The sequence below is a fragment of the Haemaphysalis longicornis genome, unplaced genomic scaffold (assembly GCF_048455015.1).
Source record: "Haemaphysalis longicornis isolate Haplotype H1 unplaced genomic scaffold, Haemaphysalis longicornis Haplotype H1 scaffold_4, whole genome shotgun sequence".
NCBI classification, from domain to species: domain Eukaryota; kingdom Metazoa; phylum Arthropoda; class Arachnida; order Ixodida; family Ixodidae; genus Haemaphysalis; species Haemaphysalis longicornis.
In genome coordinates, this window is record NW_027526361.1 from 178,730,732 (window position 1) to 178,749,181 (window position 18,450).

The following is an 18,450-nucleotide window of genomic DNA, read 5'->3' on the forward strand; positions in this document are numbered from 1 at the left end:
GGCTCGAACAGTACGGGTGTACGATAAACTCACTACTCGGAATGGCCATCGTGGGATCAATTACACAAATGCAAATACAGCGTTCTACCGCGACGACCCGCTGGGAACGCGTTTCATGCTCCGCCTCCTCCGAGGGTCCTCACGACGACGTCACGAAGACTTGACCAATCACGAACGGCGGTGAGGTTCGCCACATGCCCCTAGGCACCCGTTGTTCATTTTTGCCAAAATTAAGTGCTTTTTAATAGTTTATGCCAAGTTTTGACTTGATTTTCGAGTTCGCCGTATGAAAAATGATAAAATGGGAGCAAAAGCTCTTTTTTTGTAAAAAGTGCTTCAGTATCCCTTTAAGGAAACGGTATAACTAATTTATCGCGCCTATGTTTGCGCAGAAAAGGTGATTCCCCGAGCGCGTTTTTACTGTCATTCAAAACGCGCTAAGCCCGTTATGCCTAACTTCGGCACAGCGTACGGCTAGTACGGCGTTTGCACTACACGGAAAGCTAAAGGCGATTTGCCCGCCCCTTCCTCACTCACCGGAACTTATAAAAATGCATCACGTTCCGTTGAAGACGCAAAAAGATGTCTAGAAAAAAGCAGCAGGGTTTCTTTCTCTAAGATAATCGAAGTTCGTTGGCGCTTCACAACTCGCACACAAAAGCGAATGGCTATGGCTATACGGCTTGAGGTGTATTTACCAGTGTTGGCTTTGCGTCGCACAAAAGAAAAACAATAAAAAAGCAGCAAATCAAACAATACAACATTGCATGTAAACCCAACTGTTTTGATAAAACTTTACGAGACCTGCTGTCGTTCTTGTTTTGAATTCGAACTTAACTATGTAAAGTTGGCTCGTTCAGCCCGCAACGAGTTATTTGTGCGTGAGCCAGAAAGGCGCGAGGGTTACAGCTACTACAATTGTTTTGTAAACATACAAATTATTTGCCTCCCGAACATAATTAACACCAGGCTAATTACGATAAGTTACACACATGATCGAGGAATATTGCTTCCATCATACAGACGTACGATGGGCGTCCAGCGGACGTTATTGATGGTACCATAGTAAACGTCCATGCACAAACGTAGCTGAGACGTTTGTCGGACCAAATTGAATGGACGTTCGTGTTTCTCAGCAAAATACATCCGAAGTACGTCCACCAGACGTCGAGCGCGGTACTTGTACGTTCGGCTGTAAAACGGACGGCCTACGGATGTGTGTGGTCCAATGGGTATCAACACAAACATTAAGAGTATATGCCCTTTTTCGCCGACCTGCTTCGTTTTGCAATCTTTGTTATCCAATATTAGTCTATGAAAGCTACTTTACATTACTACCGCAACTAAATATACTTCAGGTACGATATTTTAAAAGTCCGCTGACTGTAAAATGCCTCCTACTAAGCCAGAATTCGCAAAAATTCTTTTAAAACAACTGACCGACGCACAAAAAACTCGACCCATGTTCTTTCAAGAGTTATAAAATCATGTTTGTTTGTTGCACCTTACCTTTTCCAGCGATTAGTGTATTCTTCCGCACAGATAAGAACTTACGGTTTTGCGTTGAGGGCGTAATTTATATTACATGGTTGACGGCCGAGGCAATTGAGGCTCGCTCTTGCTTGAACGTTGGAAAAGACAAGTAAGTACATAGGAAACGTGCAACCTTCAGCAGACTTTAACGAGCCAAAGCGTCACGTTTACAGGTCCTTCTAAAAGGAACGTGGAGTAGATCAGCACGTATATCTGGCAAGCAATCTAATTTCTTTTCTGATCCCGACTTCTTGCCGAAGTTCCCTAAACAGGGAAAATGTCGGCTTGGGATGGACATTTATTGCTCAGAACTTATAACGTCTGGTCCACTAGGCTATCAGAAAAGACATAGAGTATCTGAAATAGAACCACTGAAGACAATAAATTGATGTAGAGATAAAATCGGTAAGTTCGGGGGCGGTTATGGCAATAGAATACAGCGATGCTGCGTTCTTTGCATGACTGGAAAAGAGTTTAGTTGTTGCTCTAAAATGTTTATGCTTTAGGGTACATTCTAAACATGCTGGAAGCAAAGACAACAGTATTTGTTACTATCGGTACTACCCTGTGATGCCTGGGTGGGTAAATATACGAATGGGCATAAACACGTTAAAGGAGCCACGAAGACAAAATACAAGTTAGGTTTATTGGAAAGACTGCTTAGTCCCGATAACAATGATACCAATATCATCGCAATCTTCGAACAAATAACGGAGATATGAAAGAAAACGTGTGTAACTGCCGCGACCCCCTAGCCAATTTCCCGCAACTTTTCTACGACGTCACGGAATCTTGTTTGTGCGATTGGAGGCCGCCTAACTGACCTGTCTCGACGACACGGACTGGACGTCTGTAATGAGGCCTCTAGTTCCATTTGACCGCATCACTTGACTGCTAACGTGCAGTTAGCGCACTTAAAATTATGTTTTATTGTTGGCCCGTATGACGTCATTCTTGCTCATAACACGTCACTGTGGCGCAAAATTTGAAAGTTTTTAAATACTTCATGCTTTTTTTTCGTTAAAAAAACATCTTTTGTGGCTGTAATGGAGCTGAGTGAGATACTGAATCCTGGTTATTTCAAATTAAACGGAGTTGTATTTTCTCTTCATGGCTCCTATAAGGTATTCGTCCATTATTCTAAATATTTTTTAGTGGGGCCGTGCCACAATTGGGACTCCGACTCTGCTGTCAATACGTAGCCTGTGAAAAAACACCTGCAGCCTGTTTATACTTAAACTCCTATTTCTATCGACACGCTTCACGTCACTCGATTGCGACGACTTTCGTTGCCCCTGGAGGGCATTTGGCGTTGAACGATTGTTGTTTCAAACTGTGTGCGTATAGGCAATTCTGTGCAGCGGTTATTCTCTGGAGCACCATGCCTGTGTTTTTCTGGTTCTTCGCAAAGTTATTATACAAACTGCTGCAACGCATGTGAGAGTCACTAGGTCGTCAGAATGTTCGCGACAGAGTTGCGCGGTCCCTCTGCCGTGCAGACTATTCGCGACTGGAGCAACTTGCTCTGCGACACTATATCGGTTGTATCTAACTATTCGTTGTTATCCAAGTTGTTGTACCGCGTTTGGTTGTCTTGAGTGTTTTTATTTGCGTTCTAAGAACTTACCGATTTTATGGGTGCTTGTGTGTGGTGTATATCTGCATTGTACAGATGTTTTGTACGCTTGCAATGCTGTAAAACCGATGTGCGGCTGACTGCAGACCTGTAATATTTTGTTGTGTTCTCACCCACCCCCCCCCCCGGTAATGGCGCTGTCGCTGGGGTATTAGGTGAATATAAATAAATAACTAACTAACTAACTAACTAACTAACTAACTAAATAAATAAATAAATAAATAAATAAATAAATAAATAAATAAATAAATAAATAAATTAAATAAATATTGAACTTCTCATTTCCAGTTAAATCCACAGAGGACAACCCATTCCGCCCTATGTTTCTCCTAAAGTGAAACCCATTGTTTTCTCTTACTGTTTTTGTTTCTTTGCAGAAGAATTGTGGCAGCTCAAGATGAGCCCCCTGCTTGCTGTGCTAATAGCCGTCGTTGGGGCTGTTGTGGTTATAACCATAATTATCGTCGCCGTCATGAAAAACAGAAGACATCCCAGTGAGGACAAAGGTCAGTGAGGCTCTCAAAGACAACTGTTGCGCATGGTTTTAATCTTATCAAGGCGGTTGTATGTGTTCAAAACTAAAGAATGAAAAGCTTTTGTCTGATTAAAGTGGGCTGCTGCGAATTGAGCAAACTTCCCCAAAATAAAATTACGTCTCACGGTTAGGAAGAAACTAGCGTTTTTTTCTATATTTGCTTTAGTAGTTTTTTTACGTAAGTATACGATTTAGAAGCAACTAAAACAAGTTTGGTGACGTAAAATATTACTTTTCCTGAGGATGTTATTTTTAAAAGCTGAAGGCAGGGAATATTTTTTTCTTTTAGACAGCAAATTAAACAGCCGTAATAGCCAAGCTAAAATTGCGTTTGCATATGTATTTCGATCTACGGTAATCGCGATCGAACTATTTAGACGTGATGTCAAAACCGTCCCCATTGTATTTCGGCGTGATATTTTATACCAGAAGTAAACAATATTTTTGCCGACAAATTCAAAAGCCCGTACCTCAAAATACGCTGTAAAACAATTGTGATGGTTCATTTTCAGTTGAAATGTAATAGAAAACAACATTGTTTTCTTTTGTGCTGCTTCGCGTCTTTCTTCCGCTTAAACGTTCTTCTGCGCTGTATTGTTCATGACTTCATGGTATTGGCAAGTAAACTAAAGTTACCCCAACAGATGTGCAAGAAATCAGGAAGGCCTGTAAAACAGAGACAGAAGAACTGCGACTGTAATGTAAAATAGATCCCCTTACATCATCCCTTCAATGTGTCAGCACGTATTGTTACGTTGAATGAACAAGCATGGGAGGATTTCTCGCCCCTTAGTCCACATAATTATAGGTGCAAAAATGTTTTTAGAGGTAATCCTTGATTTGCATCAATAAAATTGCGCTTTGCCAGTTTCGCTTTAAAAACGGTCATCCATACTACCATACAACATAAAAATAGGCGGCTGTGGGGATAGTTTACATGCACAAAATTTTCAAGTGAGGCATGAAAGATAGGAAAAAAAGATGTTTACCCCCCAACTTCCGAAGACATCGACTAAGATATTACATCAACTAGGGGTGCATAACACTTGGGAGGAACTTGTGGAGGCGCACAAGGTCAGCCAAGTAGAACGACTAAAACTCACGGAAACTGGTCGCGATACCTAACGCCGTCTCGGGTCCACCCGCCGCGGTGGCTCAGTGGCTAAGGCGTTGCGCTGCTGAGCACGAGGTCGCGGGTTCGATTCCCGGCCACGGCGGCCGCTTTTCTGATTGAGGCGAAAAGCAAAAACGCCCGTGGGTTCGAGATTTTGGCGCACGTTAAAGATCCCCAGGTGGTCAAAATTAATCCGGAGCCCTCCTCTACGGCGTGCCTCATCGCCTGCGTTGCGTCGGCGCGTTAAACCCCTCAATCAATCAATCATCTCGGGTACGCAGCAAACTTAGACACCCAAAGCGAGAAGAAGCGCATACTCTTGTGCCTGAGGGGTCACATTGGGATGAATGGCCACGCGAGTGACTGACGGTGCAATTGAGCCAGCGAGAACGACAGCGACGATGACAAGGATGAGGGGCGGCGCGTGAGTGATTGCGGAAGCTGGAACGACGACGGCTGGAAGCCAAGTCGGGGAACAGGGCGCGGTTACGTAGAAACGAACCCGGGGCACGCCTGGTCCGCGGGCCACCTTCAACAAGACAGTCGATACCCTCTGCCATTGCTCGAGAGCGCGTCTGGGTGCCGTCATCTTGGCGCTGGTGCGCCGACTGCTGACGCTCCGGGCTGGCTGTTTGGCGCTGCCGTTACTGCTGTTGGAGCCGCTAGGCGCACATCGCGACGGAACGTGAGCTGACTTGCTTATGGGGCATTGCTTTCGGACCTTCCGAACGACGAGGCTATTTTGTGTAGCTTCGAATTGTTGGCTGTGCTTCCGTGTACCAAATCCGTCCTGTCTATTACGCCACGTCCTCACGTCCGGTGCTTGTTCTTCATTCTGTTAAATATAGTCTTGAACGTGTTAATCAGCGTTAGTCTCTGCCTGCTTGGTCCTTGGCCCATCCATAACACGCAATATGGTGGCCAACACATCGCTCAACATGCATCCCGTATACCTTAAGGGACGGAGAGAGGCCAGGGTAAGGGCACTCAAAAAAGCCTCCGGCAACGACAGCAGAACACGGTACGTTGACGCCGCAAAGTACTCAAGCAGGGGCAACCGAGCACCCGCGATATGCGTGATTGACAGAAAAGGAAAAGAGCTATGCTCGGCAACAATGAGAACGGACAACACCGATGCAGCTGAAGAGGCAGCGATTGCCCTCTCCACTACAAGAGTTGTTAAAACTCAAAATAGAATTGTAATAATGGACTCGCAAGCGGCCTGCCGAAATTATCAGAACGGCCTTATTTCCGCAGTGGCGCTCAAAATACTCCTTAATATGCACGACAAAAAAGAAGATGATCAACCATACATTTATATTCTATGGACACTGGGGCACGAGCATCTGGAGGATAATATGGTGGCTGATGCCGCCACCCGAGGCCATTCCCACCAGGTGACGACTACTAACCTCCCCCCCCCCCCCTCCCCATCGCAAAGGATCAAGCTCCACCTCAAGCTCAAGCTTGGTCGACCTTGATCAAGCTCAAGATCAAGATGTCTGTTCCTACCTATTCCATAACGCAGCAAAGACATCTGGCAACACTACAGATTAGCCCAAAGAAAATACCCACCGCCTCATCCAAAACTCACCAAGGGCGAAGCAATTCACCTAAGAAGACTTCAAACGAACTCTTTCCCTCACGTCACGCAACAGCGTATGATTTACCCCAGTCTCTACGGTAATGACTGCAAATTCCTCGGAACGCCCAACGCTCTTTACCACATCGTATGGGAGTGCAGGGGTGTCAAGAAACGCCCAGAATTCCTGGCGCCATCAACGGAGCAGTGGAAGGTCCTGCTGTGCAGCGAGGCCCTTGAAAACTAGCTCGGCCTGGTGACCCAGGCCTGATAAGCAGCTGAAGGCCATGACATTCCGTACTACGGACACCGCCCACCCTGGTTGATCAACGTCAAAGAATCGAACATCGTCCATCGCTGCATTTTTTTTGCAATAAATGTTTATTTCTCTCTCGCTCTCTCTCCCCAGGCCAATTCAGTTTGCTTGCTTGGTGGCTTCGCCTGCCGACACTTTTAAAAGCCTTCATCACTGCTACATCGTGTTGGTGCCTCTTTGCTTTTGTTTCTTCATTTTTGGCTTGAGTAACTTTGGCAGGCCGACTGAGGGCAATTCACGTTACCGCTTTTCCAGAATCGGAGTTCGTAGCAGCTAGTGTAGATTTTTTCTACTCCCTGTTTGCGAGGTCCTCCTACCACGACGCACCATTAGCCAGAAGAGAGCAATGATGGAGTGCAATTGCTTTTTTTTGGGAACTGACTGCGCTGCACAACCATTGATCACCAACGCGAGTAAATTCGTGGGGACGAACGGTTACTCCTACAATCGCTGGTTTTTGCAGACTAACCCTGATATTCTGAGTCCTTTTTCACTCGAGCCCCTAGTAGCGGAGATCTTTGAAATCCACTTCCCCATGCACAAGCATTTCGGAATCCTTCCCTCAGCCGAGTGGAGGAAGTGAATGGAGGGGAAGAGGGACTCAGAATACGGCCGTATTTTCTGAGTCTCTCCGCCACTCCATTTGCTCCGTCCACTTGGATGAGGGGAGGATTAGGCAATGTATTCTGAGTCCCTCCTCCACTTCATTCGCTCCCTCCACTTGGCTGAGGGAAGGATCCCGAAATGCTTGTGCACGGGGAAGTCGATTTCAAAGATTTCCTCCACTAGGGGCTCGAGTGAAAAAGGACTCAGAGTACCAGGGTAAGGGCTGCTCTTTTCCGATACTATTGCGGGAACGAGCTTGGAGCGGGGGAAAAAAAACAGACCACTGAGTGCGAGTTGAAACTGCCCCCCCCCCCCTCCCCGAAACACGAACCAAACGCGCTACCCGCCATATCACAAGGCTGGACGGGTAAATGAGCGCAACATGAGTAGTCAACTGGAAAACGTTTACTACTCTGCATTAGGCGTCGTTGCTTTTATTTCTGGTGTTGAAATTCTAAGCTCTTCTACTGCTTGCAATTTTCGCTCTGCTAACTCTAGGGATTATTGTTGAGCTTGGATTGCAACTAGGCGCTTACAAGCGTAGTTTTTTTTTATCGTAAACGAAAGGAAATCCAATTGCCCTCCTCGCGACTGAAGGCTGAGTGGTCGAGCGACGCACCCGCTTCAGAAAAATTTCGTAGCCCCTAACCAGTTTCTTGACATTCGCAACTTATGCCAAATGCGTTTCGTTTCATATGTACGAGTTCATAGTTGTCGGAACGACAGAAAGAATAGAAAAACAGGGCATATGTTCCTGCGTACACGAAATGAAGTTGGGCGCTGCTCACTTCGTGAAATTAGCATTGGTAGATGGGACCGGAAAATTCAGCCGGCTCTTACGGATTCTGCGACAGTGTCATTGCTTTTGTACGCAAGTCATTTATGTCCCGTTATTTAAAGCTAACAGCGAGGGGCCTAGCTGTTATATGCGCTTACAATTTGCCGTTATTTTGGTTGTTGACCCTGTTCGTGGCGTATTAACGTGTATATTGATTACACTTAGTGAGTAAGAATTGTAATTTTTTACTAACAGCTGCCCAACTGTGGCATGAACAGAGTCCTTCATGGGCCTGTATTATCGCTCGCGATATCTGCGTAACAAGGCATATCAACCTGAACAAGAAACGTTTGTCTATCATACATCACCGCTCCTTGCCACGAGCCGTCGCTTCACTTGGCCAAGGCGCTTTTGTTTTATTTTTATACTAAGATATTCTCCTGTGGCACAATATAAAAGACGTTCTGTTCGCAACAACGTTTGGTTGCAAATAATGAAACTGTGAACAGACACATGCGCCAGAACACATAGCGCTGACGCACTTAGAGGTGGGGATAATGCTGGGCAAATCCGGCAATTGGTCCTGGCGTTGCTCCCTAAATCCCTAAATTTGCACCTTGAAATATGTGCACGGCACACATGCCCCCACAGTTACTCCTCGTGGGGAGAACGGCCGCTCACGGGGACTAACGGCTGTGTTTACTGCTTTTTCCGTCAAGTTTGACTCAGAGTGCGTCAGGGCTGCGCATTAGGCAAGCAGTTTGCCACTTGCTTCAAGCTGAGGTATCAAGGTCGCGTCCAGTCTTGGTGATGCGGGTTCATTCTAATACCATCTGAAATGTCCCCATTGTTTTACTTTATACAGCGGTGGCCACTATCTGTATATTAAACAACAGCAACTACAGCAACAACGACCACACCGCCGCCTTTTTACGCAATGAGCCACTTCAACATTTGCTTTCGGAAGAAGGTTGTTCCACAGAGGTGGCAGGTTTCTTCCCTGTATCGTGTCAATAGGTACCTCATCCTGGTTTACAAAGAGGCTGTCTCACAAGTTTTCATCAGAAAGTTGGGCTTATTTTGGTGCGAGGATATATGTGGTTTTTTGATATTTGAGAAAATGCTCCGAGATATATATTGCGACCGGTAGGACCTAAGCGATGTAAAGTGAAGTGATGACTGCTCGCAGAATTACAAGATACTGCGGTACCTTCGTGAGAGAGGAGTAACCAGGAGCTACCGATCAGTAGCAACGTCCTATTCGAAAGATTGCAGGCGATGTGCGGCACCGCTTCGCTATTTATAGTTTTTTGGGCGATGTTCCGGATTGAGGAGGCGTGTGACCTAAGTTTATAATGACTTACGGTCTTGAATTGTTCCCTCGTGAATTTCGTTATTTTTAATATCAGTCCTGCTTTCAAATGATTCCCTCAAAGTCTTCTAGGTCGTATTCTTTTCTAGGGAATTTCGTGCCCCAGTGCTCGTGTCTGCGGCTTTGCGTTCACGTTTAAATTGGGCCGCTCATGTAGTCGGAGGCTCTGCGCTGTTTCGCGAACGAACAGGATCAAACATTAAGGAGGTGTCCAAAGTTTCTCTTGTATTATTAGGGAGGCTGAAAAACTTCAGGGAAACCCAATGCTGTGGGTTCCCTAAATGCTTGATCGTTTTCCCAAAACATCTTGAGGACATCAATGTTAGCTTACCTAAGCATGTAGATCTCGCCCCTCCTTTGCGAGGAAATAATTAGGCTCATTTCGGAGACTTGGCGCTTGTTTTGCAAGGAATTGATATTGGGGAGGATACTCGACGTTTCTGCAAGGGGATAAGCTCTTTCAGCACGACCCTTTACTTGGTCGCCTGGAGCACGAAAGCGAGTGCTGGCGGTTTGGCGCACGCGCCGACGTTGGCAGGTGTAGCAACTTCTTGTCCGCGCTTCCCCGAATTCTAGCCATGCCGAAAACATAGTTAAACATGGGAGAAAGGGGGTATAGCGCTGCGATTAATTGCTCCTGGGATCGTTATTCCATATGCCGTGAAGCGAAGCCTAAACTGCCGGGCTTCCGGGAAGCACAACGCGGCCATGAGACGCTGGGGAAATCCGGATTCTAAAACTCGTTGTGGGCGAGCGTGTCGTGTTTGGGTCCCCCTACCTCCTTGCGTCGCCGATATGGTGGGCTCTGCTATTAGAAATCGCTGTGTTGTGAAGACTGCGGCGAAACGTAATGCCTTGAGGATGCATAAACTTCCCAACAAAAATACATGCAGAGATAACAAAACTGCTATCTGCGCGTGTGTATGAAGGATGGGAAGAGATTCAGTGTGGGTAATTTTTTTGGACTGCCAACATTATTTCGGGGAACAAATCCTTCAAGCATTTCAGGAGGCAATCATATGTAGCTATGCCATCATTAAAACGGAGTTTTGTGAATTCCATTTGGCGTCCGTGTGTTACCAGCACATGCATAAGTTGGCTGAAATAACAGTTCGTTATTCTGCCGCGAACTTCATCAGAAACCGCAATTTTTCTGCCCGTGAATTCAGCAAATTAAAAAAAACCATACTATTATTCAAACAACGAAACGTTCAATTATCAACATTCAAAACAACTGTAGGAATCTTTAAGGCGAAAACGTTATAAGCCCCAACTGAAGGCAGCCCTGAATAATCCCGGCGTCGACACGAAGGGTATGAAAACCTTAACAACACAGGCCAGAGCTGTTAACAATCTAACAGTGGTTTATAGTAATGATGAGTACAGTAGATTAGTGTCGGGATAATACGAAGTAAGGAGAATGAACACGAATGAGGAAGATTGGGATGAAATAGGATGTAATAATGATTGATTAGTGATTGACAGCAATGACACTTGAGCGGGCACATGAATAATTTTGGGAATTAAGGTAGATATTAAATGGCGATTTAATACGGTGATATATTATTGGTTCAACTAGGTTGGACCTAACTAGATGGATCGTGATAAGTGTTAAGGTGTGTTAAAAAATGAAAGTGGATTAACGGAGGTTCAGAATTGTTTAAGTTGTTAATGTGGTTTATTGCAGGGTGCAACAGGGTAAACTTGGTCGAGTTAAGATTCATTATGGCGGATTAGGATAAATAAGGGAGGAATAAAGTAAATCACGATGTATTAAGAACTCTAAATTTGTTCGGCAGCGATGTCTGCGAATGAAGGTGTACAGAAAGTACGTGTCACCACAGTTCGAAACTTCCGCCTTCAAGGGGCGTAGTAGGCTCAAGTGTCCCAGGCACTTTTTTTACCCCTGAAGCCTAGAAACGCAGTTTTTCGTTTGGTGTGGTTGCATCCGCTTTCTGGGTCGAGTATCCATTTTTGAAGCATAAATATTTAGTCATTTCTTTTTGCTGCTCCTAAAATTACATCGGAGACTTTGCTGCACTGTTCCCATTTATTTACCCTAACCCATTCCGTGGAATAAAATCAAAGAGTGAAAGGCAGAATTTTGTAGGTTTTCGAGAATGCTTTTAAGTACGTTTTCATTTTTCACCTGACGCATTAATATAAATTGTTCATTTTACCTACCAGTCAACGAGGGAAAATTATGAAATAATATAAATGGCTTTCGGAACTTACACAGCGCACGTTTATTTTATAAATAAAACATTTGCTGCCATTCCTGCTGGAAGATAATGCTTGAATAGTGCCTAAAACATTTTCAGCCGAACCACGGATGAATGAAATACTTGGATTATTGAATGCCAATTAAATAACAATTGTTATCCGAGCTTCGTTATCCCAAACTTGTTATCCTAACTTAGTTATCCCAAACCTGGGGTGACTTGTTATCCCAAGCAAACTCTAGGCGAGTAAAAGGTAAGATATCTCCAACAGCCCTAAAGTGTAATTTGCGAAGGAGCGCTTTGGGCAGGCTAAGTGGCTGCTTCCGACAGAGGGCACGGAAATCCGTTTTGTTCTTAACAACACCTTCTCATTCCCCTTCTCCATCAAAAGGGCACAAAAACAACTTAATGCACTTATTTCGGAAGTATTGATCCTAATTTTTTACTGAATTCTTTTTACAATTAGAAGGAAAGACTCCCACACGTAGCTGAAATTTCCCTGTGAAAGTAACTATTTCAATAATAATTTCGTCCTCTTTTTCTAAATGAAAATTACTTTTCGATGCTTCCCTAATTCTCAACCGTGTTTTTTGTTATTGTTATAGGTGAAAAACAACCTACGAAGAATGGCAGGTGAGTTGCTTAATGGGCAAATCTGTAAAAATATGCCGGGTTGCTGCGCATTCTCATTATATGTAAGGGTGACCACAGAGAGATATTAAGAGAGAATACTTATGAAAAGATAATGCAAAACACAAACAAAACTAATAACCACACAAATATTTGGAAATGAATTAAAAACAAAACATGAAACTTTCGTATCACATTGGTAAGACACTGCTTTTTTTTCCTCCTTTTATTGTTTGGAAGAAAAAAGCTCATGGCCGGATCCAGCATGGCAAAACTACAGGTTTGAGGCGCACTTTAAGACAGAAAAATAAATCGTTATTTTTCGACAGACTTCACCGTCTGGATTATTAGACCCCTTACATTCGACAGATTTCTTTTTTTTTGGGGGGGTGAGGGAAGGTGTCTCTTCCACCTTATTCTTCCGTTTCGCACTGCGTTTTCCGTCACAAATGGGACGGCTCAGCCTTATTCAAGCTGCTTTATTTATCTATGTACATCTGTTCTAATATCTGTTGTAACTACCGCAGAATACAATTTCTTTCGGTTTGTAAAAATCACGTAAGCACGTTACGTAGGAAAAGCGAACGATCAATATTTAGTGTCACTTATGAGTAAGAATTCAGTGTGAAACAGTAGGTGAATCGTCCATACAGTCTGCATCTTCTATTCCCACAGATCCCACTTGCCGCTGCAAATGTACGCTGAAGATGCCAATGAAATTTCATTCCACGAAGAAAAATGTCCCGATATCATTCCAGGTGAACTATTAACTTCTGGATGTTTCCATTATATTTTACGTAGCAATGAAAACAGCTTCTAGCAATTTTTATGACTGCTACCCTTGCGAGAAATACAGCGGAAAGGCATGCTTGGTATTCACAATTGTGTGCTTCTTCTGCTTCATTTATTTACGTTTTACGGCGTATGTCAAATCTATTGTTTCCGACTTCGTAAAATGCGAGGAATTTTATTTAGCTTTGGTGGTGTTCAATTCCCCACCACTAACGCACGGCAAATGGTGACACTTTAGTTTTTATCTAGGCACCCAACTTAGACTTCGCAAGAGCAGTTAGCTCTCTCAGGCACCAGGATATAGTGGTGGTAAGAAAACTAGGAGCGTTGATACTACATATTTTTTGGCCACCAAAGTAAAATAGCAAAGTGGAGTTATTTAAACGTAGTTGTCATTACACTGCTTTTTACTGTTACAGATGTCCAAATGGGAGACGTCATAGCGGGTCCCATTCTAGAGAGCAGCTTTGGCGGCACGAGCAAGTACTGGGAAGCACAGCAAAGCAGCTCCATCGAGAGGGTGCCCATTCACAAGACACCAGTAAGAAACAATTCGTCTGCATTTCCGCTGCTCCGCAGTGTGCCTCGGCACCTACTATTACGTGCGACTGCCGGACAACACGTAATGCTTCTGCTATGTTGAATTTTAGGAAAACGTTTTTTTGACATTAAAAAAACGGCAGGAACATCACCAATTTTTCGATATTAGTGTTCCACCATTTTCTGATATATTTGCTTGACAAGCAGTGTTGGGAGGCACAGGTCGTATGTTGGGCTCGAGCATAGCAACACAAGTAAGAGACGTTTTAGATGCTTCTAAACGCGGGTGGATTGCTCCTGACCCGTAGGCATCCCATAGTGGTATATCCCACAATGTCTGAATGGGTCGCTAGAAAGAAATGCATGCTCGAGAGTGAACAGTGGTCCTTCAATAGTCTGCCAATCACTTTAAAGACAGCTGCAATACTTCAATCTCAAAGCAAAGGCCTATCTGTAAGAATGCAATCTACTTTAATATTAAAAAATATTGGATGGTCTCATGAAAGAAAACTCTTCAATAACTATTTCGTTTATTTTCTGATGTGCAGTTAGAAGCATAACAAGCCTTGTGGTGGGAGTATTTGCTACGTATGGACGAGAATTTGTGGCAGTGTTGTTGATGGCGTATTCCCATTTTTCTATATAAAATAAATTGTGCATAGCCGCGGCATTGCCTGTGCATAAAGCTGAACTGTTTTGCAGGCTCATTTAAAATTATCGAGTCATGTAGCTTTCGCCTCATATGAGAACACGCGAAGACATTTGGTAAACATTAAATAGATCGGGAGGTTTGCAGGCCCCCGGGACTCTTATGTAATGTCCAAATGGGACCTTTGAGGAATCCATAAATCAAGACTGCCGTTTGCCCACGTTCTGCTTTTGATGGCGTGTTTGATTGCAACAAGTGTTGTTTACGCCAAACAGGTATTACGTCAGGCCCCAGGGAGTACGTGCTTGGAGTGTAAATTTGAAATGTCAAAACGCCGGCAACCAAACTGGTGTACCTGACACCGACCGTGATGTGTGGTTTTAAAGGACAATGTTTTTTTAGTCGAAATCTGGGACATGGTTGAAGCGAATTACGAAATTTGCGCTAACTGGACATTCAGAGGAAGGAAGACAAACAATGCGCACTGATTTTACAGAAGTATCTTTCTCCTACAGTGGGCCCTTTTACGAGTTCCTTTCTGCGCATTGTTTGTCGTCCTTCCTCTGAATGCCCAGTTAGTGCACATTTTGTAATTCCTAATGCACCAACTAGCCCAACAATACATTTTAAAGGTTGAAGCGGTAAAAATAGACGGACAGAACACGATAGGACAGGTGCTATCCGGTCATTTTAGCGCCCTTCCTGTCTTCTTTCTTGTGTCCGCATATTTTCTAGCGCTTCACCCATGCCGCAAAGTCGGCGCCAACAAGCCCAGCAGCAAGGTCTTGTGTAAACTCTAAAATTTATGCTCCGTCTGTCAGTCCCTCGAATCAGATAGATGTCACCGGTAAGCATGGTCACTTGTGGTTTGTTGACGCAGTAATATTTACTGGGGAAGGGATGAAAGAGCGTGTAGAAAAGGAAATCCAAAGACAGCTAGTGGGGTGCCGGGAGAGGAGGAGAATATAGTACCTGATAAGCGGAAGAGCACTTGAAAGGAGCGTAGCGGAAGAGAACTGGAGCAGTGCAGGAGTATAAGTGCATTTGGAGGGGCGATAATGAGAGGAGGAGAAGGGCAAGAATAGTGAATGGAGAATTGGTGATGGTTATAAAAAAAAACCATTGGGTGGAGTGCATTTGGCAGGCATTCTCAGGTAATGAATGGCAGCCTACCATCGTCCCTGAAGACGAAAGTGTATGACAGCTGCATCTCACCAGTACTCACTCACCTGCGCGGCAGAAACTTGGAGGCTCACTAAGAGGGCTGAACTTACATTGAGGACGACTCAGCGAGCAGTGGAACGGAAGATCATAGTTTTAACACTAAGGGACAAGAAGAGAGCGGGATGGGTCAGGGTACAAAGGCGTGTTAAGCACAGATTTGTGAAATTAAGAACAAGAAATGGACGTGAACAGGGCAAGTAATGCGAAGGCAAGATAAGCGTTGGTCATTTAACAGAGTGGATTTCTAGAGAAGGCAAGCGGTGCAGGGGGCGGCAGAAAGTTAGATGGGCAGATGAGATCAAGAAGTTTGCGGGGATAAATTGGTCGCAGTTTGCACAGTACTGGGGTAATTGGAGGGTAAAGGGAGAGGCCTTTGCCCTGCAGTGGGCGTAGATAGGCTGGTGATGATGATGCTGTTGTTGTTGTTGTTGATGATGATGATTATAATGCAACATACGAGAAGAATGTGTAGAAGAAGGAGAGGTAAGAAATGAAAGCGAAAAGGCAGGTAAAGACAATGGAAGTAGAAAAGGGTGAAGAGGGAGAGCAGAAGATGGTGAATTGGGTCGGAGAGAGGAGACGGGAGAATGGTGGGGGGTGTTAGATAAGTACGTAGAAAATATGAGACGGCGCAAGAGGGGAGGGGAGATAGGAAGAGAAATTGGCGTTGATAAAGAGATTGAAGGAGAGAGAAGATATGAGGACAAGAGAGAATGAGGAAAGGAAGGGGCTAGATCTCTACGGAGCTCAATAATACCCCCAATGCCGGTCCTTTCCTTTTAAAATCGAACCACTTCGCCAAAAGGGGGTTGTTGTGGAGGGGGAAAGGCGGATGGGGTTAGGTAGCAGAAGAACCAAGTAGAAGAGGTTAAGGGGAATAGAAGGAAGACGGAATGGGAGTGGAGCGCGACGCAGAAACGAGTAGTAGAGAAAAGCTTCCAACAAACATTGGCCATGCTGTTGTGGTTGGGGGCTGGCTCGCAGTCTGTATACATCACTTTGTTATCACAGACTCAAATTCAGCCAGTTTCGTTTTCTTCACTACCCTTTTTGCTTCGCCCTCCATATTCGTAACCATCCCTCTGCCGTGTCCGCGCCTTGCTATGCTTGTATTGAGGCACGTAATGCTTTAAGAATAATAGCTCGAAGTTCTTTTTGAATGTATGGCTCTGCAACGCTCGGATGCCGACCACGTTTATTGTTCGTTCGTTTTTCAGACTTGGGGAAGCTGATAGAAGGATTGCATACAAATGCAGGTTCCGTGTTTTCTCATCCCTTGCAACGCGCAAACTAGTAAGTACGTAGTCTTTTTCTGGGATGAATTCCTTGAAGGTCCAGATGGCGGGAAATGGTGGTGTCTTAGGGGCGTTATAAATTTCTTTATCATTTTTGCCTTCATAAAAATAACGTATTTCGTCATTAGTATTTTCCTTAAAAACAGTTGCTTATATCGTGCCGAAAATAAATGTTCTCCACATTCATAGGCTGTAAAAAACCTACACTTACATGTGACTACTGCATACAAGAGAAAGCATGAAAAAAAACTGAACACATTTTTTAAATTTTTTTCCCAGCACCCCGTATGTAATGCAATTGATGTACGACACATAGACATGTAGCATTCTTTGTACCTAGATGCACATAAATATGTACATTTCATCCCAATGTTTTATGTAAGCGTTAGTATGTACTCTATATAGGTTCGTACATTCTGATGGCAAAGTCTAGCTGCCTGATATTGTAATACTGATAATGTTAATTCTAATGTTATCTTTATTACTTCATTTATTGCTAAAAATATATGGCACGATTCTCTTCCTTCAATAATGGAAGTAGCCAGGTTTGTAGAGGTAACCTTTCCAAGTATTGCGTACTTCTTCCTTTCATTTTTATTTTCCTTCAGGCTATTTGTACTTTATCATATAATCTTGTTACATATTTTTTACTTGTCACTTGATGCATAGCATGATATTGTCATACTATGCGATGTCAAACAGAATTTAAGATGCACGACAGTAACATTTCCAGGAGCATATACTATTGATTCAAGGCGCTGATTTGTTTCTCTGTACTTTTTATTTTTATCTTAGGTTCCGGCGTAGAGCCAAGAAGGAACGAACCCGGCTCATGGTCACATGTGCTGCTCAAGATATTTTCTCATCAATGTTAACGCACTGATTATCATTTCAGGCATTCAAAAAGAACTAAGGCAATCTTTGTGAAGCGCTAAGCTGGACGGGAATTTCACACTGTGTCCAGTGCGCATATGTGTGGAAATCTTTCTTCTATATTATGTCTCCTTACCACGCATTTCGGAGGGATTTTTTGCTGGCTGAATCTAACAATAGAATGCTTGTGCATAGAAACTGGAATGCAAGTCACAATTGCTGTATGGACAGTGTCCATGTAGTACAAATCAATACCAAAACAGCGTCAACGCAGATTGCTCTGCCATAACGACAAAAAAGTCATAACGACAAAGGCCATTCTAGGCCTTTCTGTACAATTGTTGTATTGGTGTAACACCTCCCAGCAGAGTCAGTCTACGTCGTCTGTCAGGTTAATAGCGTCGTAACACCAGCCTGTCAATACGGTGCATGATGGAAGTTTTATGAATGCGTTTATTTATGAGTATGTTGAAAGGAGACTGTGAGTGTAAATAATTGTACAGTGCATATTTCTACCCTTGTTAGTATTCTGAATAAAAGGTCAACTTGAAGAAATTACGTACACACCTATGCATTTCATGCGTACCAGAAAGGCGAGAAATTTCCTGTCACTATGAAGTAAATATTACCCATAACTAATTTTTCCACATATCTCCAAAGACACCTCGAGAAAAACTGGTAATTTATTTGTTTGGCATTGAAAAGGTATGGTATTGTACGGGGCAGTGTTCGAGAAGTGCTCCAGTAGCCTTA

General features: G+C 43.9%; 1 protein-coding gene across 2 annotated transcripts in view; it reads left to right on the forward strand.

Annotated features, from left to right (window-relative positions):
* The window catches only part of LOC144179525 (neural cell adhesion molecule 2-like), a 313,906-nt gene extending 295,663 nt beyond the window's left edge, over positions 1–18,243 (forward strand). The window contains exons 9-14 of one of the 2 annotated variants that reach the window (XM_077707918.1): positions 3,547–3,675; positions 12,300–12,327; positions 13,000–13,082; positions 13,536–13,657; positions 16,747–16,826; positions 17,620–18,243. In XM_077707918.1, the coding sequence (XP_077564044.1) occupies positions 3,547–3,675; positions 12,300–12,327; positions 13,000–13,082; positions 13,536–13,657; positions 16,747–16,761 (377 nt within the window). In that variant the 3' untranslated portion in view covers positions 16,762–16,826; positions 17,620–18,243. The remainder of the gene's footprint in view (positions 1–3,546; positions 3,676–12,299; positions 12,328–12,999; positions 13,083–13,535; positions 13,658–16,746; positions 16,827–17,619) is intronic. The other variant, XM_077707916.1, reaches the window with a different exon arrangement.
* The last annotated feature ends 207 nt before the right edge of the window (positions 18,244–18,450 follow it).